General features: G+C 43.7%; 1 protein-coding gene across 1 annotated transcript; it reads right to left on the bottom strand.

Moving 5' to 3' along the window:
* Positions 1-3,816: 3,816 nt before the first annotated feature.
* Positions 3,817-20,748, bottom strand: SMIM21 (small integral membrane protein 21). The gene is given in 5 exon segments (XM_015122208.3): positions 3,817-3,862; positions 12,036-12,092; positions 12,094-12,140; positions 12,143-12,166; positions 20,620-20,748. Coding segments are annotated over 5 exon segments (303 nt in total).
* Between the last annotated feature and the right edge of the window lie 6,218 nt (positions 20,749-26,966).

Below are 26,966 nucleotides of genomic sequence, written 5' to 3'. Positions count from 1 at the left end.
CGGAAGTCAGTCAGGCTGCGGAAGTCAAGTTCCGGAAGTCAGTAAGGCCTTGGAAGTCAAGTCCTGAAAATTGTCCTTGAAGTCGTTAGGTGGAGATATTGTGTGTTCTGTGCTCAGATTTGTCATCCTCCTTAAATTCAAAGGAGATAGAAGCTGCAAATACTTGTCAGAGTTTAGGTGTGATCGGAAAGGAATTTTAAGAAACGGTGATTATGTTTCAGACAGCAGCAGCCTCCCTCATGATGCGGGAAGGCAATGTGGGAGGGAAACCCTCTGGGGGCCTAATTCAGCTTGGCAAGTGTGAGAGAGCGCCCGATGAACTCCTCGCAGGTATCCAGAAAAGAGCAGACCCAAACCCAGACAGAATCTTCTTTTCAGGTTGGTGGATGGGGGTGGGGAGGAGTGGGCACATGTGTCCAGTCACAGGCATTCCAGAGATTAAAAATGCAGGAGCAGAGGAGGAAAATTGGAGAGATTTTAAACATCAGGAAATGTCTGCATGGGCTGTTATATAGTCTTTGGAGGAGGTGGAGAGAGTCCCCGCGCGACTCCCTCACAGCTACAAGCCAGCCTCATCATAAAGGGGCTTGAGAGTAGCCAAGGGGAGGAGTATTTGCAGGTCCTGCATTGGTGGAGAGGCGAGGCGAGCAGGATGCGGCTTGCTTTCTGGGCCTTGCATTTCACAGTGAGGATTTTAACACTAATCCTGGTAAAGCCTGCATATCAGCGGGGAGTCAGGGTAAAACAATCTAAAATGTGGCCTTTCCCGTTGAATACCCTGTGACCTTAGAGCAATTGAACTATTGGCTGCCATCACTGTAAGTTAATAACCTATTTTATAGAATGGAGCCTACAGACTGTGTTTTAAATAGCTTTGCTTTTTTTTTTTTCTTTTTTTTTTGAACAACATTCCTGCAGAATTCCCTGGAGTGAGACTCAGGACAATATTAAATCCAATGAATCACGCAGCTTTCAGGAGGGCAGGGCAGCACGCTGCAGAGGAGCACTGAATGATGGCTCGGCCTGGGGTCCCTGGCGGCAGCAGTGGCCGCACCAGGCACCGTGTTCTCATTCAACAAAGACTCAGGTTAGTGAGGAAGACGGCTGTGCCAAATCTCTCTTCACTCTTTATCAAGTTTCCGGATGTTGTGTAATTCTTTTTTGCAGCCCTCAGTTCTGCAAGGAGCCTAGTGAATGCTTCCATCAGTGGACTATGCAAGGCATCTGGGCAAGCAGTTGCCTCATGGTCTGTATACAATTTGTTGATTTGAAAATTACTCCCCGTGACTATACCTTGCTCTCAGGTCAGGCTCAACTAACTCCAGGGAGTCTTACGGTCAGCACAGGGTACACAGGCGTGGATGGGTTTACTTTGTGTTGTGCTTGCCTGGGCCTGATCAAAACCTACCCTCCAGCCCCTGGGGAATTCTGCTCTGCTCCTTACCACCTATTGGCTTGCTTATGTGAGAGCCCTGAAGGCCATGCTCCCAAAAGTAGGCCTTGAAGACTGGACTGGCCAAAGGGCCTGGTGCTCCAGAAACTTACTAGAGCACTCGGCTCCATCTACCTCCTTTGGAGTGCTAAGTTGCTCATAGGACTTATGATTGTGCTGATAGGATGTAGTTAGAATGTCTAGTATGTCTACCTAACTGGATGAGGACCCTGGGGGAAGGAACAGAAGCTTTAAGGCCTTGATGCTCCCAGGATAGTTCAAAGACAGGCAAGGCCAACGGCATTGTCGCGGATTTGTTAGAATTGCACAATCTCTGGCCTCACCCAGAACTATGAATCAGAATCTGCATTTAACTAGGTGATTTCTGAGAAGTACTGCTTTTTAAAAGTCATCTGAAGTTGGACAGAGTTAAGCATCCCTGCCCCTGATTTGTAGGGTGTGGCTGTAGTGGGGGCATCCTTGCCTCGCCCTGGTTTGCCAACTTCCTGTGGAGGGGATACAGCCTACACAGCCTGTTTCTCAAATGCCCATTTCTCCAAACAGTCTCCCAGCTGTGACTCATTTGTGTGTCAGGTCTTCGAGTGATGACTCAGTACTGAGAAGCCCCTTCATGAAGTGTGTCCTTGTGGTCTGATGATGCCACATGCAGTGCTGGCGGACTGATTTATCAGTGATGTGGGGAGATTAATCCCACTCAACCCTTTGTGGGAAGCACTCAAGCTGGCTTCACAGAGCTTTGTGTTGACAGAGCTGAGTCTCTCCTCTCCAAATGCCTGTCGGGAAGTGAAGGTAGTGCAGATGCAGCCTGGGCGTGTCCTCCTGTGCTTCCATGTCATTGGGGGCCAGTGTGCCCCTTAGTACACTGGCAGTGTAGGAGCCTGGCAGTGAAGGAGCCTGCCATGTTTTGGTTTGTTGCCTTGCCACCTCTGCATGTGTGAAGAGAAGAATAATACAGTGACAAATGAGATGAAAAATGGCTTCCAAGAACTTAATTCAAAGAATGGTAACAGGTCCCCTTCCATAGGCTGGTTTCTTTGTGAACACCATCCATTCATTGTTGACCTCACTGGCTCCATGTGTGATGCAGGGCAATGGGATCTGGACATGATGTGGGGAGATGAAAGACAAAGGCAGACTGTTCCATTGGTGACAAGAACTCGGGGTGTGTGTGTGTGTGTCTGTGTCTGTGTAAGAATAGTCTCCATTATAGTATTTTTCTCTGCAACACACAGATGGAGGCTGTGGAACGAGTTACACCTCTGTCATTCCTCCACTTTGTTCCAGGGAGCCCAGCCATCTGCACTCCGGTCCTCAGGTGGATTTGCCCTTCGGTTGCTGGGCTGCGCTGTGAGTTCTGAATCCCTGGCTCCCCAGCCGGACTCTTCAGTGCACAGCTGCCACAGGCAACCTGGACGAATCCAGCCAGGCGGTCAGAGCAGGGCTCACCTCGTCAAGGACTTTGCAGCCGCCTTAACTTTGAGTCTCCTTGCTTCTGTCAGGAGGTGCCACAACCTTAGACGTAGCTCTTGTTGGTGTTAATTATTTCCTTTTCATTTCCAGCTGGCACAGAGCTTTAGCACCTCAAGTTGCTCAATTTGATCTCTGCACTCAGGAACAAGGTAATTAAGTCAGCCACAATATAAGAAAACTCATCTGCCTCAACTTGTTGCCCGTCTTCAGACAGTGCTCCATCCTAAATCATTTGATAATGTAAGAGGCTTGGTGCAGTTTTCTACTTGACTGAGGGTTAGTTCATTAGGTCACAATCAGTAATTGATTCTCAGTGTGTCTCTGCTGGTTTTATTACAGTAATGAGGACTGTCGTTTTTTTCATCTCCTCTAATACGTTACCCAAACCATCAGCTTCTCAGTTTGGTGTCAGGATGACTTTGACAGGTTGTTAGCAACTATATAATGTACAGAACATCACAGAAATATCTCAAACTGTGTTGCTGTGTACCACACAGAGCCTTAGGTGGTCCCGAAATAAGTGAAAGCACTTGCAAGGCAAAAGTTCCAGCAGCAATTGAAAACATGACTACAGGCTTGATGTCCTAATGAAGAAGTTCTTTGCACGGCTGGATCTGTTTCGACTCGCAGGGCAGATTTCTCAGGGTTGGGTGGCATCTGCAACTCTCCTCCGGAATATTCCTGAGCAGAAAAAGGAAGAATGCCTCTCAAGAGCAAAGCAGACATTATCATTGCAAAAAGTTGCACGTTCTTCATTCTGTCTGTGGAGCTCCTTTTAAAAAGTGAGCCATAATCTGCTATCTTTAAGCAATCTGATTTCCTCTTAATTTCTTTTTATCCTGAGAATGGGAAATCCATGGTATGAAGGCCATGAGAGAGAAACCTGGTGTCATTTATTGTGTTTCTGCTGTGTTCCTGGATGGCTTCAAATGGAGAAAGCTACAAGAGACAAAGGAGGGAAAAGCATTTTCTTTGTTTTGATGGATATAATCAAAATATTACAATAAAGTCGACCATTTGTTTTTATCCAATGAACACACTTTAAATTTTAATTTTTTCTCCAAGATTTTGGAGTGTTTTGAGGCTGAGGATTCTACTCACCGGAGCAAGTCCTGTTTGATGGCAACAGGATTTTTGAGTTCAGAATAGCTAGGAACCCTGGAATAATTCTCTGAGAATGAGACACCAAAGGCCACAAGCACAGTAATGTAGGATGCACTGACTTCTCAAAGTCCTTACTAGCCTTTTATAAAGGATGATAGATAGAAGTTGCATATATGTGAACTCTGAAATAAACTCTATTTGTGAACCTTTTCAAAAAGAAGCAGCACCAAAATAGTAGACCGGTCATAATGTTCCCCTAAAATCCAGAAGCCCTGAGACCATTGGGCAACGAACAAAGAGCTCAGGGGTTTGGCCTGACAGCCTCAGGAATGTTTTTTGTTACATGGTGGACACAGCTAAACTTTTTGCTGTCTAACTCACAAATGATGATCCTTGGAAAATGAGACTGTGAGATGTGTCCAAAGTTAGATTCACACGCATTGAGAAAAACATTTCTCCTACCCTGAGATTGCAGAGGAGGGACAGAGGCCTGGAGACAGCTCGGGATGGCTTGGCCTCACTGACATTGTGGGTGACATCGTTAGCCAGCTCCAGCGCACTGGCATGGCATCCAGAACTGCCAATTCAGCCCATGTTTGCAGCCTGAGATTATGAAAAGCTTTTATCAACACTAAAAATAATATTTAGCAAGCCTCATCGATCCTTCTTTAAATAAAGCACCTATTTTAGGTGAGGTTAGCAATTTTATTCATAGGATTAATTTCATCCCACAAACTGCTGTGCAATGTCTGACAAAAGATCTTTTTATAAATTCAACGTTGGAAAATAAGTCATAATCCCATCTGCTCCCTTCATTTCTCTCTACTCTGTAGAAGGCATGCAGCAATACAAGGTCTCCTGCAGGCTGAGACAGGTAGAACAGATATTAATAAATCACCAGCAAATTTATAGATGAAGGTGACAGTGGCTATAAGAGATCAAATCATTACACTTGTTCTGCTGCTACACACTTCTTGCCACACTTCTTGGCATAGAACATGGACCCCAGAATATGCCACACTTCTTCTATGCCACACTTCTTGGCATAGAACATGGACCCCAGAATATCTAAACTTCCAAATGTCCCCCAAAACTTCCTGAGCTTCCAGGATCAACACTGTTCTGACCTCTGGCCTTCAATAGATGAAGCCCAAATTCTCCAAGAGAGGGCAAGTACATGTGAAAACAAACAAGGTTTAGAAAGGTTCTTAATCTCTGTATTCTGAATTTTCACAATAGTTGAGTGTGGGCAACTTTGTTAAAAATAAAGAAAGAAGGAAAGAAAGGAAGGAAGAAAATACTGGTGAATTTAAAGCAGACCCTTAAATAAAACAATCAATTGCTATATAAAACCTAAGCTGAGCAAGATTTCTATTTGCCAGTCCTTAATTAGGTTTTGAAAGAAAGGGAATCCCTCCACCAAGTACTAAGAATATTTTGCTGCCTGCTGCTTTTTCTGGAAGAATCTTCCTGGTTTGCGGAAAGAGTGCTATTCTGACGTTGGATGCTGCTGAGAATCGGGCAACAATCTTAGTGAGGTGACCATCATCTGGGGAGGTATGAGGTTTGGAAGCATCACTGGGCACTGGGCACACAGGCTTCCATGTCGCTCTGACATGAAACGTTGACCAAATGTCTTGGCCTCCCTGTCCCTTGAGTCACAGTAAAGCTAGTCTCCTGATGACAGCGATGGTTTGCATGTGGGTCCCAGAGGCCAGGTTCTGAGTGCCAAGTCTCGGGAAGACTACCCGTAGGCTTAAAGAACTCCCACTCCTAGGAAAAGACTGGATAGATTTCTCTGATCAGTATCAGTTTTTCGTTCTCCTCGCCTCCCCCAGTCTCATTGCTGTTCGTTGTACCTTGAATGTCCCTTTGCCTGTATTTTCATTCAAATCTGAACTCTTATTTGAATCCACTGCAATCTTACCTTTGGGTCTCTATATAGCCTTTTGTCTGTGAACTTTTTGGTACAAATGCATCCTCTCCTCTTCTTGGACTTCCTGTGTTCTGATTATAAGACACTCAAAAACATACTGGCAATTGCTGAAGTCCAGGCTCCAGGCCTCCACACTGATGCTTCTGGGCCCCTCTACCTGGGTGTCCCTTGGTCATCCTAAGGATGCTTCCTGAAGAAAGTCTAAGGTGGAATCCAACAGTCCTCCCCCGAGAGATGCTTCCTTTACTCCCCATTTGAGCCTCCAGAGTCCTAGCCTGTGCCAGATGTTCACCTGCCAACCTTTCTGTCTCCACACTAAACCCAGTCCATCTCCAGGCCTTCCCACTGTGAATTCTAAATGTCTTTGATTTTGTCTACTTTTAGTTTCTTCTGACCATCTCCTGTGAAATTACCTACCTTAACCAGCAGTCTCTGGCTTGTGTCTGGAGAAGACACGTAATTATCATCCTGCCTCTAATCTTGCCTCCTTCAGTGATCTCCCATTTTACTGCTGAACTGTTCTTTCCAGAGCAGAGATCCAAAGCCTGTACTTAAACCCTTTAATGATTCCCATTGCAGTCAGGATAAACAGGACACATAAGGCCATCCGTGGTCTGGTATGATCTGCCTCCCTCCAGATCAATTTTTCAGCATCCCCTGCCTCTCTTCTCTACTTCCCCCACCTTGCAATTTTCATTCCAGCCAGACCAAACAGGTTCTATGTCCCGGTCTCTAGAATACGACTGGTCCCTCTTGTCTCAAGATCTCTGTATAAGGGCCATCCTTGCTTGACTTAGGATGTCTTCCTTCTCCTAAGTCTCATGAGTGCAAACACCTTGTCTACTTCAACACGTGATCTGCGTTGCCTAGAACAGGGATGAATAAATTGTAGACACCTCAAATATGTTTAATAAATTAATCGCGTGTGGATCACGAGGTCAGGAGATCGAGACCATCCTGGCTAACACGGTGAAACCCCGTCTCTACTAAAAAATACAAAAAACTAGCCAGGCGAGGTGGCGGGCGCCTGTAGTCCCAGCTACTCGGGTGGCTGAGGCAGGAGAATGGTCTAAACCCGGGAGGCGGAGCTTGCAGTGAGCTGAGATCCGGCCACTGCACCCCAGCCTGGGCGACAGAGCAAGACTCTGTCTCAAAAAAAAAAAAAATTAATTAATTAATTAATCAAATAAATGACATGTAGGCTTTCAAATGAGTGCTGTGCCCTTCATAGTATTTACCTTAGAAAACAATATCAAAAACAAAAAACAAAGAACAACTATTTATTTTGCAAAGAAACAAACTCCTGATTTGTACTTGCTTAGGATGATGATGCCCTCTCTCTCTCTCTCTCTCTCTCTCTCTCTCTCACACACACACACACACACACACACACACACACACAGAGTCATTATCTAGCATGGCTATCCATGTTGTTTCCCAAGATGAGTTCCAAGTTACTATTGATTATAGAAATAAAATTTATTATCAAAGGAGAAAAATAAAAATTTTTTTTGTCCCTGAGGACATGTAAAGAAAGTGCCTTGGTCACAAAAAATGTTTTCATGTAAATGCAAAGTTACTCCTCTATTTATTGGGCACTTACTACATGCCAGGCACTGTGCTAGGGACTGGAGCTGCCTAAAGAATAAAAAATAACCCCTGCCCCATTGACTGCTGAAGAGATGCCTCAACGTGCCTGCCGGGTTCCTACTTGAGAGGAACCCACTCCACACATCAGAAGAGGAAGGAAGAGGGAGGAGCACTGGGGGAGGGGAAAGATGGGTCAAGGAGAAGAGAGCCCTGCATTACCACTGAGGCCCAGGGGCTTTCTGGAGAACTACAGTGGCTGAGGAGAATGTATTCAGTTGCCTTCCATGTGTTAGGAATGGAAAACCTCCTCCAGCTCATCCACACCATCCAAATCCTCAGCTCTCAGTTAGAATGGAGGATGTTTCTTACTGTTGTTTTGTGTCTGTTTTTGAAGAGAGAATAAGAGGATCGGGGAGATTGGGCATTTGGCGAACACAAACGTGGTGGCCTGATGCTTCACCCCGGGTGGTTTTGGATCCTTTGAACGTACCACATAATTGGCTTTGGTATTTTGTGTTCCTTGCTCAGGGATGAGTGACACGACACCAGCAAAAAAAGGGGGGAAAGTTCATCTTGAATTTTGAATTCTGAGAGCCTAGAATTCAGAGAACACAAAATACTCAGTTTATAAAATGTGTTTGTAAGAATGGCTGACCATCAACAGTCATGCACCCAGTCCTGACAAGATCAAGATTCCCTGGGACTTTCAGATGGGAAAGAGGAGTGCACAAATACTCCCTCTTCTGTTAGTGGATCCCTAACGGAAGAGGCACCGAGCTTTGTCATCCTTCTCCTGCACCATGAACACCTCGTATGGAGCTAACAAAAACACCAGAAAGGATTGGGGAATCTGGGCATAGAGAGACCCCTTTCCCAGGTAAGGGTCCATGGAAGCACCAAGAGCCCACAGTGACAGTGGATGTAGGGATCTCAGGGCAGAGGGGACTTCACAGCTGCCCAGAGCTTCCCATAGCCAAGCAGTGGTCAGCAGTGGCAGAACGATTCTCTGTGTTCTCTGTGTGGAGATGGGTGAGAGCTTGCAGAGCAGGAGTGGGGCTGACGGGTTCCTGATCCAGTGACTGGCTTCCCAGCCAGAGGGAGAGGTCTCTGCTGCTGGGAGTCTCTGCTGATGCCAGAATGGACGGCCCTGACATGTGACAACATCTGCAGTCCTGGGGAAGGTGAGCATCCCGACTTGCCTGGGAGTGTGCTCCCACCACCAGGCGGAATGAGAATGTGAGATGATAGTGAAGCTCCTAGCCGCACACAAAACAAATGTCCTTACAGAGATCACCGCCACTGAAAACTCTCAGGGTCCTTTCCTTCCGTAGACACATACAGACTGAAGTAAAAGTTATATAGGATGCATCTAATCATCCATCAATCATCTGATTATTCATCTATGGTATCTATCATTTGTCTACAACGTTATTCACTTGAGATAGCAAAGACATCTTTCATCTACGTACAGCTCTGTCTCATTCTCTTTAGTAGCTACGGAACATTCAACTTAATGGCGGCGCTACAATTTATTTAACCATTCCCCTATTGATGGAAATTTGGTTGTTTACAGATTTTAATGAGACGATGGCATTCCATTTTATGAACTTATCATAATTCATGAAAGCATCTCTTGCGGGTAGATATTAGGCTGCAGGCAATGTTTACTGTTACAGTACTCAATCAAAATTCCTGTACATATACCTTTATAATGTTTTTATTTGATTTTTTGTTAGATCCATAAAAGTGAAATGGCATGGCCAAAGGATATGCAAATATATTTTATTAGATAATTCCAAATTGCCCCCAAAATGTTTGTAGCGGTTGGTTGTTCCTGCCAACAATTATGAAGCTGCCTGTTTTTTCACAGCCTCGACAGCAATCAATGTTAACAATATATGACGTGTTAACAGTCAGATTTGGCAGAAACTATTTTGTTGTTATTCACTTCCTTATTCCTTTAATCAATACTGAGGTTGAGCATCCTTTCACAGATTTATTTGCCATGCGCACTTCTTTTTTGCTTATACGTATTCTTTATCTCTTTAGGGTATTGTCTGTCATTGTCTTTCAATGAGTTGGATTTCTCTGAATATGGGATATTAATAGTCAGTTGTAAATGTTTTCCCTCCCTTGTTTGTCACTTATGTTTTAATTTTGTTTAGTCTGGTTTTTACTGGGAAAAAGTTTATAAAATTTGGTAACCAAATATGTCATGTTGTCCCTTCTTTCATTTTGTTCACTCTCACTGCAAGGCTACGGAAATGTTCCTCCATATTTTCTTCCAGTGTTCTTTTGGTTTTTATTTTTACATTTAGGTCTTTGATTTAACATATATTTATTTCTGTTGATGATATAAGGTAGGGATCTTCATTTTACTTTTTCCAATGCATAGTCAGTTGTTCTCATTCAACATATTTAAGAAACCATTCTTTTCACTAATTTTAAATGCTGATTTTGTCATAGATTAGAGACCCTTGTGTACCTAACTTGGTTTCTGTGCTGCTTTTTTTTGTTCCATTGGTGGATTTGTCTGGTGCCGAACTCTTATATTTTCATCATCCTTGCTGTAAGTTGGGCGGCTTTTCAACCCCTGGAGTTTCTGGGAGGCAGAAACGACATGTCGGTGCTTCTGTTCCACAGAGGACAGAGCACACTGCTGAACACAGAGCTTCCTTTAGGAGAAAATTTGGATTTTCACACATTTGGGAAGAAATTATTAAACTAATTAGCTAAAACCCAAGGTAATAAAATCACTGCTAATGGGCAGGAAGGCCTCCCCAGAATTTAAATTCTTCCTGGTGCTCCTCCTGTGCGTTTACGTGCAGACAGCATCCTCCCAGGGCGGGGAGAAGCAACTCTAGGAGAGCCTTAGTTTACCTTCCAGCTCCTGGGGTGCACGGCCTTTCCAGTTACCCTCTCAAGTGAGGGAGCACCTGCCTCAGGAAGGGCAGCTCCCGTTAAATCTTCAGATGTTAAAGGGCAGTGGGAAACGTCACAGTCTCCCAGCAAGAGAGCAGAGAGAACGGGTGGGTGTAAATCTCAGGCAGCTGATCGTTGGAATCCATAAGCCCAACCTTGTAAATAATTCACTTCAGTGCAGGAAATCTGCATATGAGCATGAAATGTCATTTATAACTCATAGGATATTGGCTTGGCTGGGAACAGCTTTCCAGTCGACTCATTAAGTGCTGCTAAGGAAGACAGAACATAGCTGATGTAGAATACACTCCCTCCAGTAAGCCTGTGACTGTACAGACTAGTTAGCAGTACTCAAACTGAAAATAAAACTCAAGACTATGCCTGCGTAATCACTCAACTCTCCGCAAGCTCAGCGGCTCTCCGGGGTTAGCTTGGCTCTACCTCGTTTCCCAAGGTGCTTCCAGGCCTGCCCTTCGCTGAAACCCGGAGCAGACCAGGAGAAATGTTGGCCGCGGTGCTTTCTCATGAAGTGATGCGTGCTTACTGGCTGCAAAGAGAATATATAATGTTCCAATTAAGAACTTATCGCCCTGAAATTCTGGAATCTCACATAGATGACTTGTGGAGAAACAAGATGGTCTTTGTAATGAGCTCCTTTTCTCTCTTTATTAAATATTGATTGACTATGGAAGAAATTCAATTTCCAAATAGAGTTTAAGTCTTGTTCCTAGGGTATTTGGTAGTAAGTTTTTTATTTTTTTTTGTTTGCTTGTTTGTTTCAGTTTTGGTTTGAGGACTGCGAACATCTCCAGAGCAGGAGACATTTGGAAGAGCCTGTGCCTACTGGTATCTGAAACTTGGCTGCGCATGTGAGTGGGTGCTTTATTTTTATTTTTATTTTTCCAAGTGAGGCTGGGTATGTTGAAAACACAAAAAGCCTACAGTGGGAGAAAGAAGGAGTTTTTTACCTGTGGAAAGAAAAATAAAATTAATATGCCTTCCAGTTTAAATATAAGCCTCTGAAAACGTTTCCAGCCAATTGTACACCTATCTGTTGATACATAGAAACATTAGTGAAGCACAACTGGAATCACTCTAGAAATAAACTCAAAAAAGGGCTGAGATTTCTTGGCCTTCTTCCCAAGGGAGTTATTTACTAAAAGAGCAGGAGGGACTCATTATGAAATGGCTTGCCTATCACAAGGTCCCATGTCACTGGCTCTCAGAGGCGATTAGAGATTTGCAGGCTCTCGCTGACAAAGTGCTCATCCTGTCTCATGGAGCGACCTCACATAGAAAGAGGTCGCTGCAGTATACATGGTTCACTCAGTCTATCTATGTGGCCCCGTGCTCTATCATGGATGGATTTTAATTTCCTCTGGCCTAATTTCCTTTTTACAAAGTAATTTGATAGCTACCCAGCATGCACACTCTCCTAGGTGGCTACAGATTGATTGCTTGATGAATGTGCCGGCATTTTTTTTTAACTCTAAGGTTATCGTTTACCCACTTTCGAAATATGTAGTATTTTTTTGATGGCTAAGGTTATTGTTTACCTACTTTCAAAATACGCTGTTTGCCTTTTTCCAGTCTTCAGAAACCCCTTGTATCCTGCGGATTCCTCAGCAACACTGTCACATGGAAGAGAACCAGCAATGTGAACAAACATGAATATGATGTTCATTTTCAGACTGAAAAAGGAAATAATTACAGCTACTATTTACAGTGTCTGGCTTTTCAAGCTTCATGCTACAAGCAGCTAACTCTTTGTCAAACAATTAATTTTGTTTAAGATAAATAAGTTTATATATTTAAGGTCATGTTTCAGAAGTAAAACCAGAACTATGGTTTTTATTGAGTTATAAAATTAGTTGGGGAAAAGGTAATGAATCTAAAACAACTCTTGAGATCTGCCATGTAGAATTTGAAGTATCAATGTAAATTAAAAGCAGATTCACAGAGAATTCTATGAAACCGAGTTCCCTGTTAACTTGAGGGTGCCAGATTGGATCATTTCTCAGGTTTCTCATGGCTTTTAAATACATAAGTAAAAGCCCAGTGAATTATCAAAGAGATCTGTGACCAGTGTGACTTCAGCGTTCCACTGTGATTTGAGCATATACATCACTGACTGGGTTTTTTTTTGTTGTTGTTGAGACAGAGTCTCGCTTTGTCACCCAGACTGGAGTGCAGTGGCTGGATCTCAGCTCACTGCAAGCTCCGCCTCCCGGGTTCACACCATTCTCCTGCCTCAGCCTCCTGAGTAGCTGGGACTACAGGCGCCCGCCACCTCGCCAGGCTAGGTTTTTGTATTTTTTAGTAGAGACGGGGTTTCACCGTGTTAGCCAGGATGGTCTCCATCTCCTGACCTTGTGATCCGCCCGTCTTGGCCTCCCAAAGTGCTGGGATTACAGGCTTGAGCCACCGTGCCCGGCCCTGACTGGTTTTTTTTAGTGGTCAAAAATACATTTGACAATATGCCAACAAAATTTTTCTCAAATCATGCCATATATCATTGGTTTATCAGAGGTTACAATTCATAGCAATAAGTTTTGTGCCTTTTATTCTGAATTTCACAGTCTTTTATGAAAGCATCTTGACTGATAATTGGCTGAAAGACCATAAACAAAATCAATGAAAATAAATCTAGTCAAGGTGATGGCCATTGGAATAACAGGAGCCCTGAAGTTGAGTTTTATTTAGCATTCTTCTTCTTTCTCAGAAAGAAAAAAAAAAAAAACACATAGCAAATTAAATATGTGAACCCCAAACCAACTATATCCAAAAATTCTTGGCTAAAAACCTGTAGATACACTTTCAAGAAGTGGAAAAATGGAAGAAAATGATTTCCTTAAGCTGACAAATGAGAAAATAGTTAATATGGGGCCTCATCCTTTCTGTGGCTGGTGGCTCTCTCTGGTTGCAGATTGTGTGCACAGGGAAGGACAATGCTTCTTTCATGTTATGAGGGGGCATGAGCCACCATGGGAAGGAGAGAACTCAGTGTTACCTGCTGTTAACTAGATGAAGCAAAAGTTGTTTTAATTAGATTGGTTCTTCCAGCTCCCTTCCCCCAATCCCAGCATCCATGTACTGGTAAAATAGGGCTAGGCACCATTGAAGAATGTAGAATGGAGCTTCCCAAAAGCTGAAAGTAGTCAAGCTTAGGGTCAGGGTTTGACTGTTGATGGGAGAAACTGGACTAGCCTTGCTGCTGGAGTATTGCATTGAAAGAGAGCAGGTACTTAGCCACCCTTCTGTTTCAAAGCTGGAGCTGCTTGGGTTGTATCATATTTGCATTCTAATAGTCTGCCAGCTAATAGGCCTCTAGCCTTGAAGAAGTCAAGAAGGAAAAGGAGAAAGATAGGACTTCTTAATGCTGCTACAGTCTTTATTCCACTTATAAAGAGGTGGAATTGGTGGATTTAATTATTGTTGAAATATATGTCGTTGCATCTTCACTACGAAATCAGGGTCTCTGTCTCTCTTTTTTTAGATTCAAAGTGGTCTTCAACATACAACATCATTAGAGAGCTACTCTGTGCATCATTTGGAGATAGTAAGGATTTTTAAATAATTAGGTTTGAATAAAATATACTTAGATCTGTACTGCTTGATTAAATGATGTTTTAATTTGCAAAAGGGCCATCAGGAGGCATTTGCTTGGGTGGAAACGTGGGCGCTTCCTCACTGGGCTGAAGACTAAGTGACTAAAGAAAGTCACTGGAGTACTGGGTCTCCATTCTTTCTTTACTTCTATGCTTGTCCTTCGTTTGAAGCCAAGGAGTTGTTTGGGGCTGTTATCCAGGCATTAACACAATAAAACTGAGTTGGAAATGATGGAGCAGAAAGAAATATTGGGAGCTTTCCTGGGCCCTTATTCCAGGATCCTCCAGTTTTAAGATCCTCGGGCCCTGCCTGGAGATCCGCTGGCCTGCGGATCCACAGGTATTTGTGATATTCCACAAATGCCACCACTGCTAGTAGTGAGAGATAAGTGCTTCCACAGGAAAATTAGAAGCCAGTGAGCCATTCTTAATGGGAATACTAAGAGCATGAACAATATTATTCTCCTAATTAGGATTTCATAATGTGTGAAGTGCATGGAAGCACCTGGACTTCTCTAGAGTCTGAATTTGGAGATTATTTTGTTCTATTTGGGTTGATCATGAAGCAGTTTTCCTGTAAATGTGACTAACTTAAGTAAAACAAATACAAAACCAAAACCAGCTTTAGGTCCCATGAGGAACTTCCAGAAATATCTCAAGTCTGTAGTCACTAAGGAACAAGTGTAATTCCTAATGGCAATGCTTTCTACAGCATTCTGCATAAACCTGGAACCCCAAGACATTAACAGGTTATTTTTAAGAAAGGAGGTTGTATGAATTTGGGAAACACTTGATAAACAAAGTGCACAGTGATGGTATTTGGGGGGCACTGAAACCAAATCTTCACCTCTGTGATTCTGAGCTGCAGGCTCCCCTATGGCTCCCACCATGAGATATGGGTCCGGCTGGCAGGACCTCTGCAGTGGCCACAAGTCAGGAGTGGAGGGAGCGGAGGAGGTGGCGTGTGCAAGGTCTCTGTGATCAGGGAGGGTCAGAAAAGTGAAAGATCTCATCCTAGTGTTTCTCCCACGTGGAGCTCTGTGGGGTCAGAGTGGGAAACATGACAGGAATGTCAGAATAATGTAAGATACCCAGTAACTTTGGGGCTAACTGCCCAACTTCCATGTGTAGCTTGGGGAAGGTTGCAGGCCTGTGGGAGAAGCCTTTGTTCAGCTCAACTCCATGTCCAGAAGAAAGTGAAATTGTGAGACGAGTGGGACTGTTTCACATTTTCACAAACCTGTATAATGCCCAGCTTAATAGAAGGCAACGGGGTTTTCTTATCTGCTTCTGCACTGAGTCTTTCGAAATACCTAACCTCATGCAGGCTCTGGAAAACCCCACTGCACATAATACCAATGTCATAGTATTATCATACAAGTAATTTTGAGCTTTTAGATCCCTGAAAACACGTCAGGGATTCCCAGATTACACTTTGAAAACCAATATGACAGTGATTGGGGTTGAGACAGAGACAACAGAGCCTTCACAACTGGACAGCCAGAGTCTGGACTCCTTGGGGGACCGGCTTGACCCCCAACAGTCCAGCCAAAGCTGCCCACCCAGCAGGGCCACCAGCCCAGAAGTCAGCATAACAACTGTGTAAGAGAGGCCAGTGGGCATTCATAGGGTGCTTTGGGAGGCTGAGACCCCTTATTCCTGAGACAGGGGGGCATCCTGGAGAGGGATATGGGGCAGCAGGGAGACAGGAATTTGACTCAATGAGCACCTCAAAGACTGTGTCATCTGAGTCACTGAACATCTTTGGCAGGGCTTTGCATCGACTGAATATTTAACCTCCAGTTTGTTTTTGTTTTTGTTTTCAAAAGAAACTGAGCTGGCACACTTTGAAAAAGACTGACAGCTCTTCAAATATTAAATAGGGTTATCATACAACGTAGCCATTCTGCTCACAGAGATATACCCAAGAGAAGTAAAAACATATGTCCACGAAAACACTTGTACACAAATGTTCAGAGCAACATTACTCTTAATAGTCAAAAGGTGGAAATGACCTGAAAGTTCACCAAGTGATGAATAGATAATCAAAATTTGATAAATCCAGAGAGTGGAATATTAGTCAGCCACAAAAAGGAGTGAAGGCAGACACATGCTGCAACAAAGATGAACTGGAAAACATCATACTTAATGAGAGCCAGTCACAAAAGACCACATGTTGTATGATTCAATTTACCTGACATTTCCAGAATAGGTAAAGTCATAGAAACAGGATGGTGGTTGTCAGGGTCTGTAGGGATGGGGAGGAAGGAGTGACTGCTGATGGGCATGAGGTTTGTTTATGGGGTTATAAAAATATTCTAAAATTAGTTATGATAATGGTTTCACAATTCTGTGAGTATATTAAAAACCACTGAATTGGACACTTAAGGCTACATTTTACAGTATGTAAATTATATCTCTACATGTTATTTAGAAACATTTTGTCCTTAGTTTATCAAAATAGGACTTGAGAATTCAGTAAAAGACTTGAGTTCTCACTAATTGAGCTCAATAAGTTTTACTGTGAGATCAGATCAGTTATGAAAATTAAAATGCTGTACTAAAAATAATGCTACACTTTTCTTGCAAATCCCCCCCCTACAAATTAATCAATCTTTTTTCCTACAGGACTTCCCAGAGGTTTTACACATATGTCATTGTGTCCAGTGAGGGTTCAATGTTGAAGTGTTTCCAAAAACAGCTGCTCCCTGCACCTCTGCAGTCTCAGAGCATTTGGTGTGGCTCTCTTAGTGTCCTAGAGAAATCAGAGAGGTTGTCCTTTTCACTTTAAGAGTAAAAAGAGGCTTTACAGATTTATATGGAAGGAGAAACACCTTGGAAATAGAGTTAGGAGATGAATGTGTTTCTATAGAACAGAAACATTTAATTTAAAGGGACCTAAAGAGGGAGGCAGCCCCAGTGACCCTTCCTGGGGTGAGGGCTGTGCCAGGTGCGATCACACCACACCCCTCATCTTTCCAGCCAGGCTGTGAGGCCAGCGGGATGTCCTGTGTAGCATAAAGAGGTTTGGAGAAGTCACTTTGCTTATGGGCAAACAGCAAGAAGGTGATGGGATGGGGCTCTGGCCTCAGGGTCGTCTCGTGGTTCTCGTGCCCTTTTCTTTAAACTTTGCAATCAGAAAATATGGAGCCAATAGCACTGTCTCAAGCCCATTTCAGGAAAGAACAGTGAATTAATAAATTACTTGTGCTGTGTACACCTCTGTTTTGATTGGCTCGAGTATTTCCACTGTGATAAGTGAAATTCACCCATCACCTGTAAATTTCAAAATTTCAAGTGTACAAGAGACTTAAGTCCAATTTTTTTTTTTTTTTTTTTTTTTACTAATGGCCTTAATCAGCAAAGACACTGCCATTTTAGTGACATGTTTTTGGAATGGAGGCAGAACACAGTCAGTCTGTTAGTTGTCATCTGTAGCTGCTTTATCCTTTAGTTCTCAAATCTACCACTCAGGTTGAACTGTTCTTTGCAACGCGTTACTTCAAGAAGGTTTGACCATTTTGTCTCTTCTTCATTCAACAGTACAAAAGAGAAGACCACCCATAGCTGTAATCTGACACTTCTAGCTATTCAGTTATGACTTCTCTGAATGTACAGGTATCATTTCTGATCAACCAAGAAAAACCATGTTATAGTATTAATCCACTGACACTTAAAAATAAGTAGCAAATACAATCAACAAGATTCTTATTAGTGACTATTAGGGGTGTCCATGTCAGGACTAAAAATGGAATATTTACTTTTCTTTCCTTGACCTGAAACTTTATGAATTATTTTATGATTACACGTACAATTAGGAGCAATATTATATAGAAATCTGATGAATAACATACTGTTTATTTAATAATTCAGAGGAGGAAGGATTTCTTTCCCTTATTAAGGGGGTGTGTTTAGGATACAGCACTTGGGAGTTTCACACTAATAATGTCTTTGCATGGGGTGGAGGATCAGTCTTTCTTCAATTGAAAGGACTGTTGAAATCCCTAAAAACTTTGGAAGCATCCCAGTGCACTTGTTTTCCTGTCTGCCTGATACCCGTATCACTCCAAGTCCTGTGCATAGTAATGGATTTTTAAAATCATTGTGACAAGGGATGAAATGCATGTTCCTTGTCCTAGTGCCCATATCACATTGTAGTAGGTGTGTTGTAGTGACAACCACCCCCCAATCTCAGCGGTTTATAACAACGAACATTTCTTTCTTGTTTAAAATATCTCACTACTGTGACACTGTATGTCTTTTCATTCCAGGACTCAGGCTAAGGAGCAGAGATCTGGGGCAACAGGCCCTTTTCATGGAAGTTGAGAAGTACAAGGGGAAGAACCAAACCACACAATTGCTTTTAAAGCTTCTGCTCAGATATGCTGCACATCACACTGCTCATGCTGTTGTGGGCAAAGCAAGCCACAGGCCAAGCCTGGTAGTGGATCAGCTCCCGCAAGTCGCATGGCGATAGGCAAGTGTATCTGCTGTTACTGAGAAAAGAGAGGGGTAAATAGTTGTGACAGATGATACAAATGTGCACACCTCGCCTAACACAACTCTAGTGGAACAGGCTATCTGTTGTGCTGGAACCCATGTGAGCTTTTGGATTTTCGTCCTCTGTGCATGAGACAGATTCCACTGGGCACCAAACTTATCCACAGCATCCATCCAGAGATATCTGGACTCACTGAACACCCAGTCACTGCCTGCAAACAGGAGATACTGAGTTTCCAGTAAATAAGAACTCCCAGACGCATGAATACCTAAGAAGAAATTAAATGTGAAGATCTGATCAGAAACATAGTGGAACGAGTGAACACTGGCCAAAACGAAAAAAAAGTCCCATTTCACTGCCTGGACAATAGTAGGAAGGAATTCCTTACAGTTTCATGCCCTGTATTGACTTTAGAGTCATTAATGAACAGTATCTATGTTGTGTGATCCATGAAGTAGTGAGAATTATTCACACCTGAAACCATTTTCCTACTGGCTACAGAAACGTTACCATGATATGATTTATTATTAAGTGTTGTTTTCCTTGTCAACATTTTATGGTTTAACAGCCCACCTAAGTGTGAATTAGTTATCAACTGGCTTTCTTATTGAAAGACAGATGAGGCTGCATGAAAATGCTTAGCACATGGGTAGGAAGCAGTGGATGAAAACAGCAGAAGTAGGACCCAGGAGATGAACTCTTTTACTTTCGATTATTCAGATTATATGTAAGTTCCCACGCTGTTGAAATCTCTTCAGCAGCAAGTTAACCTCCAACCTGCGAAAGACGGAAGAAATCAAGACTTGAGGATGGAGGGGACAGGGACGGTCTCTGTATCCATGTGCTCCCTGAGGTGAGGGCCCCTGCCTCTCCCATCTTTGCACTCCTCATGCCTACTGTGTACCTGGTGTAGACCAGCTGCCCTGAGATGTTTGAGGTGCTGTGTTACCATTGCCTCTCCTGAATGCCCACCGAGTGCCTCCTGAGTCATGTCACGTACCCCATCACAGCCTTCACCCAAGGCCTGGAGACAAACCCAGCACACACAGGTCTAGTATTAATTCATAACCATCATGATGTACCTAAGATTCTACCTACCTGGATGTTGATTGATGAAATTTATAAAGTATTATAAGGACTTCAAATCCACTTATAACTATGACATACAAAATGCACAAAACCAACTTTTAAAGCCTTCTATGATTTGTTTAAGACTGAAGAACTTTAAGACCATTACTTTTAAAATGTAAAAAAAAAAAAAAGAAAGAAATGGAAAAAGGAAAAGGAAATAAAGAAGCAGAGGTGGACATCAAGACAGAGGAAGGAGGAGATGCTACCTGCCTGCTCCCATCCATCTCTTCTTCACAGTCAGAAACACTAAGAGGAAACCTGTGCTACAGGAGAAGATGTTCCAGAAATTTTGTCTTAGGACTTTAACCTTTCTGATATATGACTGGGTCATAAACTTCCTTTTCAGAAGCTATCGATCACCCCATCACCTCTGCAAATGGGGTGTCTATCAACGGCGTCTGTTGCTGGCACATTGGAAAATGGTTCATGAGTGGTGAAATTTGTTGCAACTTTTGCTTCTGTCCTGTAATGAAGGAAAATAAACTTTCTTCTAGGAGTGCAGTATTGAATTTGCCTGGGTATGTTGAGTTTGTAGCTGTTGCAGGTGCACCTAGGCTTAAAGCATTTGGAGGCATCCTTGCATCTGTGTTAAGAGGCTCTCTGTGTAGGGGAGAGATCATTGACTCATTGGCCTGTATACTGATGTAATGCCCAAGGGGAGGGCCCAGTACCTTTTCTGAAAGGGGCAGCTCTTCCTCAGATTGGGAACTGGAATTGAGAGGTTGTCTTGGTCAGAACTGAGAAAGAATGAGCTCTGGATTGACGTCTCATCTTAAACTCCATAGAATCTGGGTTTGAGAGACAGCACACTCACAGGAGATTGGGGCAAAAGAGTGCTTTGTAGGGCCATAGCTCTGTAGTGATACTTCTCTCTTGTACCCAAGTCAAAGACCCATAAACTCACCGTGGTAGATGCTTCCTTCTGCAGCAAATTCCCCTTGAGTATCCCTCCCTTTCCTGCAGAGTTTTGTTTAACTGTTCCCAGTTGTGGTATGGGGAATCGGGGAGGAGCTGTGGACACACACTGGTCCATGTAGGGGCCGCAGCAGTGACCAGTGAGAGGGCTCCTTGAGGACGGCGACTCTGAGGACACAGAGCTTGTGCTGTGAGACCTAGAAACTAAGTTCCCAAGGAGCTTTTCTCTTCTTTGCCAACCTTGAAGATCCAGGTATTATTTTATAAAGCCGGATGGAATCTTCCTGCACATAGAGTTCTCAGATCCAGGTAGTATTTTATGAAGCCGGATGGAATCTTCCCACACAGAAAGCTAGAGTTCTCAGGTTTCTCAGGTTGCTCTCCGGCTCAGTGATGCTGCGTGAGAATGTTTGACCATATCTTCACGGCACAAGCTTTGGATCTGATGTCAAGAAGCCTTTGTGAATCCTAAAAACGAACTGCATCTCCCTGAATCGAAATAAATACTACTATATGCACTTGAATGGAAACAAAAACTAGGATTCTTTTTGGGCCCTAAGCAAAATGTAGAAACTCATTTTCCCATCAGACTTTTCCGTAACTTTCCTTTAACCTAATGAGACACTCCATAGGAGTCTAACATTTCTTCACTGAATTCCAAGTGTAGGTTTCCTGGGTTGTCCATTTAATTGTTAAAGTGAGAGAGACTCTGCTGGAAGACAAGCACCACAGAACAGCAGGGGGAAAGCTGAAGGGAGGTTACTTGGGAGTCACCCCAGGAAGAAGCCCTGTGCAGACCGCCATCACCGGCTGGAGAGTGGCCACGAGACATGTACGGTGGCCTCTGGATGCTTCTGCGCTGCCTCATGGGAATTTTCACAGGTCTTCCTCTCTTTGTAAATGGTGTCCAGTGAGGGGAAAATGAAGTGGTACTTACTACACACACGTTCACCAGATACTTGCTGCGTTATCCCCACACTGTGGATGGCTTTTGACGAGGTGCCTGATGAAGAGAGATGCACATAGTTGTGAGTCCTGGCCTACAGACACTCATGATGGGTGCTCCACAGTGCTGGTGTTGAGTAAATGCCCAGGGCAGTATGCACTGTGCTTGACACACAGTATGACTCATAAGATATCTGTTACTATGTGAACAGTGAACATATGCACAGCATACAAATCAGTAACCAAGTGCTGTTCTGATGGTCTTGTCCTGAGCAGTTTTTCCCATCAATTGGAGACAAGACTCATTCTCTAGAAAGAAGAGCAAACAATGGCGGGTCCCACCAAGGCTGTGGACAAGGGAAAGGCAGAAACCTGCGGAGGGAGCAGAGACAGAGGAAGCTTGAGACCTACATGGAGGGACAGGAAGGGAGCTCAGAAGCCCATTTTCTAGCAGATCCCAAGTTGTGAAAGTTGATATGGCGGAGCGCACGCGCACAGAGTAACACCTAGAATTCTCAGAGTTGGTGACTTAAAGAAAGAAAAAACACAGACTAAAGATTACTCCTCAGTTTCCCACAGGCCTCAAACTTCCAGCTGCCAAAAGACAGTGGGGTGTGGGGGGTGGAGAGAGACCTCATCGCAGAGGGACAGCTTTGTCTGTGACAGTTGAGACGGGTGCCAAGGAAGGACGAAGTTTCTCTCTGCCAACTAGACTTAGAGGGGGAAAAACAACCATAATCATGTTTCTTTTTTTTTTTTTTTTTTTTTTTTTTTTGAGACGGAGTCTCGCTCTGTCGCCCAGGCTGGAGTGCAGTGGCCGGATCTCAGCTCACTGCAAGCTCCGTCTCCCGGGTTCCCGCCATTCTCCTGCCTCCGCCTCCCGAGTAGCTGGGACTACAGGCGCCCGCCACCGCGCCCGGCTAGTTTTTTGTATTTTTTTAGTAGAGACGGGGTTTCACCTTATTAGCCAGGATGGTCTCGATCTCCTGACCTCGTGATCCGCCCGTCTCGGCCTCCCAAAGTGCTGGGATTACAGGCTTGAGCCACCGCGCCCGGCCCCATAATCATGTTTCTTTTCCTGATAATCATATGCAAACCAGGTTACCACAATCTATACACATGGTTAATTCCTCTTTATGGATAAGTACAACTTAAAAGTTGTGAACAAGAGCAAAAGGATGTAATTTTCTAGTTTTCTAATGAGCTCAGAGTTTATGCCCAGTTACAGTTGAGCTCTGGAATGGTTTTTCTAGCTCTTCCTGTCCTGTAGTTCTGGTAGAGAAGCTATGAGGACCAGAGACAGAGCCAAGGTGGTTTAAATTCTGGCTGCACCAACTGCCCTCCACATGATCTAGGGCAATTGACCCAACCTTTGTAGGCCCCAGTTTCCTTTCCTACAAAATAGGCAGGATAACCAGGAGGTCAAAGTGAAGTGACAAGATGTGAACCTGCTCTGTAAGATGATAAGCACTATTTGCTGGGAAGGGATTGCAGCTTCTTAGCTGTCCTTTAAGTGTGGTTGGGGTTGTCTGTGGATTAAGGAAGGAAAATTGGGTTTTAATTCTAAACAGTCCTATGAATCAGCTGGGGCTGAAGACCTGGGTGAAGGTAATCTATAGTCAGTGGATTTTAGATAGTTAACTTCAAATAATTAGGAACAACACTGAAATATTTGACCATATTTAGTGCATCTGCTGAAAATGTTTTTGAAAACTTAAACCCTGTAGTAGGTTAAACCAGCCTTGGGCTACAGCCTGAAGCATGTGCCAGCGCAACGTGGGCCCACTAAGACCAGGGGAAGTACCAGGTGATAGAAAACAAAATGAATTAGGTGAGTCTTACCTTCCCCACTCCTCCCTCCTTTTCCTCCCTTCCCTCATTCCAGGTTTAGATGTCCTGTTTCCTATATAAACTCTCACATGCCCTGGTTTTTGACTGAAGCGTTTGTGATTAGACGAGGACTTGGATAACTAATGAGAAGCCTCGTGACCCACGCAGCAGAGAAGCAATGGAGAGATCACTCCTGAGTGTGCGTGCTGTGCTCAGCATAGCCGCGCGGCATCCTAACCGTGTGTGGGTGTTTAACAATGCCACTTGGTGATTTTTATGATGTCATGCCACAGTCTTCTTATGTCAGTTGGGCTCCTCCCACACCTATTATGAGGCATGAGAATGAAAGATCCCGCAGTTTATGGGTTGAGTCGCAGTGGATGATTTGTAGGATTAAGATTAATCAGTGGCCTCTGATTAAAGTCTTAGTTAAATGGACCTGTTCCCTCCATGGGTCTTCGGTATTTAGAGACTTGGTCCAGGTTATCCCGTTAACCCGCTTTATTAGAGAATCTTATTGCTTTATTTATGGGATTGTGAGAGTCCAGAGGTTTTTACTTTCAGCTGCTGCTGCTATTTTGCCCCTAAAAATAGAGTGTAAGCCCTATTTTTTTTTATTTTTTTTTCTGATGGAAGAAAATTTTTTCTTTAATCTGTCATAGAAAAGGAGACTTTTCAAGCCCATAGAAGTGATTTCAACTTCGGACTTGTGAAGAGAGCTGTCAGCATACACCACATCTGTAATGAAAAGGCAGGATTCCTTCCCTCTGAGGGATCTGCGGTGTCCCAGTCAGTGCAGAGGACTTCAGGACGTCGGTTCGACACCTCTGAAGGAACAGCCAGCATCATCCCTGGAAACGGAGATTGTTGGTTGGTAGAGGTTATTGCTAAATTCGAAGAGTGTGCATCAGACAGTAAAGCTGGTCCTTTCATGAACTGGGGTTTGGAAGCTGCACGTTGCCAGAAAGAACCTGGCTTACATCCCTTCCCTCTCCGTCACTCCCTGGCTTTCGGAGCCTCTTCATTAGGCTTGCTCATGAAGCGCATCCCTGCCCTCATGTTCTCTCTCTGGATCTCAGTCCTCCTTGGATTGTCTGGTCCTTACTGTGAGCTTCACGCCTGACTCCGTTTTCTGAGTTCCGCTACCTAGTTCCAGCTCCAAGTCTCAAGTTCCCATGCAGGCCCCAGGCACACACAGACAAATGTTCACTGTTGGGAAGACTCTGCCCTGCTTCTGTGGCAGCCGTGCTGTGAGGCTGTTAAGAAGCCATGCACTATGTCAGTAGCATTCTGTTCCCCCAGACTCTCAGACCCTGTGCGCCCCTCTGCACCGTGACCCTGTCTGTGGGACCCCGCTTCCGCTGTTTTGTGTCATTGTTCTCTGCTCTTCCTCTTGAACAATGGACTCCGCTGCATCTGGTTTTGACTGTCGTATGATGTCTTCTGCGTTCCCTTTCGTGTTTTATTCACTACCTTCAGATTCGTGATCATCTGCCTGCAGACCGCACGTAGAGCTTCTCCTACCTAGGCAGCCTCAGAGCCGCTGGTACCCCCAGGCGCTCCATTTGCCCGGCAAACCTCCACCTCCACCTTTTTGTGATTTCCCTGCTCCTGTGAACGTGTCACCAGCCATCTAGTTAGCCGCTGTCATTGTTAGCCGTCCCCTTCCTCCCACCCCTGCTGGTTCTGGCTTCATGTAACCTTCCCACCCCGCTTTAATACCCCAGAGTTCTGCGCTAATCTGGACCCTCATGCTGCTGGAGGGCACACGTGGCTGTGATGGTCACTCAGCGGCCCAGCTATCTCCATAGCATGGCCTAATGCCCATGTCTAAATCATGTTACTCTCACGCTCAGCCAACCTCTACCTTCAAGGGGTGCTCGCAGGTTACAAAAGGAAGCCCAAACATATCAAAGTATTGGCTAGGCCCCATATTCCCCATCCTAATCTACTTGTAGCGCCAAAGCTTTCACCTTATACAGCCTCCCTCTGGTCCTGGGGACTGTCCCTTAATGTTTCCCCTTTTGTGTCCTTTGCTTATGTGAGTCCTTCTCACAGGGACAGTCAATTCTCCTGAGCAAATCCCAGCTCAAACACAGTCTCCTTCAAGAAGCCTTTCTTGGTGTCTGAGGAGACTCCTTTTCCTCCGGGCTTCCCCAGCCTGCCCGCTGAGTGGAGTGTCCTGGAGGTACTTGCTGCAGCCTCTAGCTGCCCAGGAGTGATTTGTCTTCTTAGAAACCTCATCTTCCTTTCAACTCTAAGCCCATTGAGTCAAGAACCTTGTCTTCTTAATGTATGTATCTTTCACTTACTGTATGAACTTGCTTTACTATGGTGAGCCCTGAAAAATGATTGATTTCATCTTGTTGGAAAAAAGACTGCTTGGCTTCCATGAGGGGAGTTTTATATGTATTACGTACTCTACAAAAATCCTTATTAAGAGTTTGCTCCTATTTTTAATCAGACTCCAATTTGTGATTTAAATTCGGAGGTGACATGAAAGAATTTACAAAACATCATTCTTCTTTGGTCATAATTTTTTTGAGTGATATTTTTTCTTAATTCCATTTACATCTATCTCTTTTGGTGTTTTAAGACCTCGAACTGGGGCAAGCCCTTGATAATTTCTTTAAGGAGAAAAGAAAAACACATACATTTGAAAATTCTAGTAGCTAAAATGCTTCCAAAAGTTAAGCTAATAGAATTAGCTCAAGAGAAATTATAATAACCTAAGTCTTCTCCAGTTAAGCATAATTTGCATAATCCCAGAATGAAATATGTCTGAACTTTCAGGAAAAAACGAATAAGATCAGCATTTATTGTTTTATTTTTTCATTGCTTCTGAAAAATTGTATTGGTATTGCTTTGTATGAATAGGTCTCCATGAGTAAATTATGATCAAAATTCAAAGCCATCATAAATTAAATGTGTGTTTTTTTTTTTTCCTGCTTTGGTATACAAGACTTTCCATTAAGCTAGCCTCATATAATATACCTTGGATGTGTTCAAGAAAGCCCTGTAAATTATAGTAAGTATTTAAAATGGTAAGTAGACATTGGAAAAGGCCACATTAGGATTAATGAATGAAGGGGTTGATACTGAAAATGCACTTGTAAATAAATAACATAAAAAGTAAAGATGACACGTTGTTAGGTTAGAGTTACAAGTAGAGTATGACACTAAATTGCAGGGCAGCAACAGGGTGTTCACGGAACTTCAGTTTCTTTGTAGGAGCGTTTCTAATTTCTGTCTAGCAAAATCTTCCCGGTTTCATCCAGTCTGGGTTCCATCCTGAGGCTTTTCCTGTGCCTTCCTTTCAGATATGGGAAGTGCCTGAGATTTCCTTCCTTAGCAGTCAGTCCCCTTCCTGCCAGCATTTGGAGGACTATTCACCCAACAGTAGGGGACCAATAGAAGGTGGAGCTGGCTTTGTCGTAGAGATTGCATTTTCTCCCAGTAGCCCGGGACTAAATGCTCTGGGGAAGGAAGAGGACGCAGAAGTCATGTTACTTGTGACAAAATGGAAGCACTAAGCAAGAAATGCACACACAGGGCGGGGTA

This window comes from Macaca mulatta, chromosome 18 (genome assembly GCF_049350105.2).
Source record: "Macaca mulatta isolate MMU2019108-1 chromosome 18, T2T-MMU8v2.0, whole genome shotgun sequence".
Lineage (NCBI taxonomy): Eukaryota > Metazoa > Chordata > Mammalia > Primates > Cercopithecidae > Macaca > Macaca mulatta.
The sequence above is the reverse complement of the archived record's forward strand: the minus strand, read 5'-3'. Positions and strand labels throughout refer to the sequence as shown.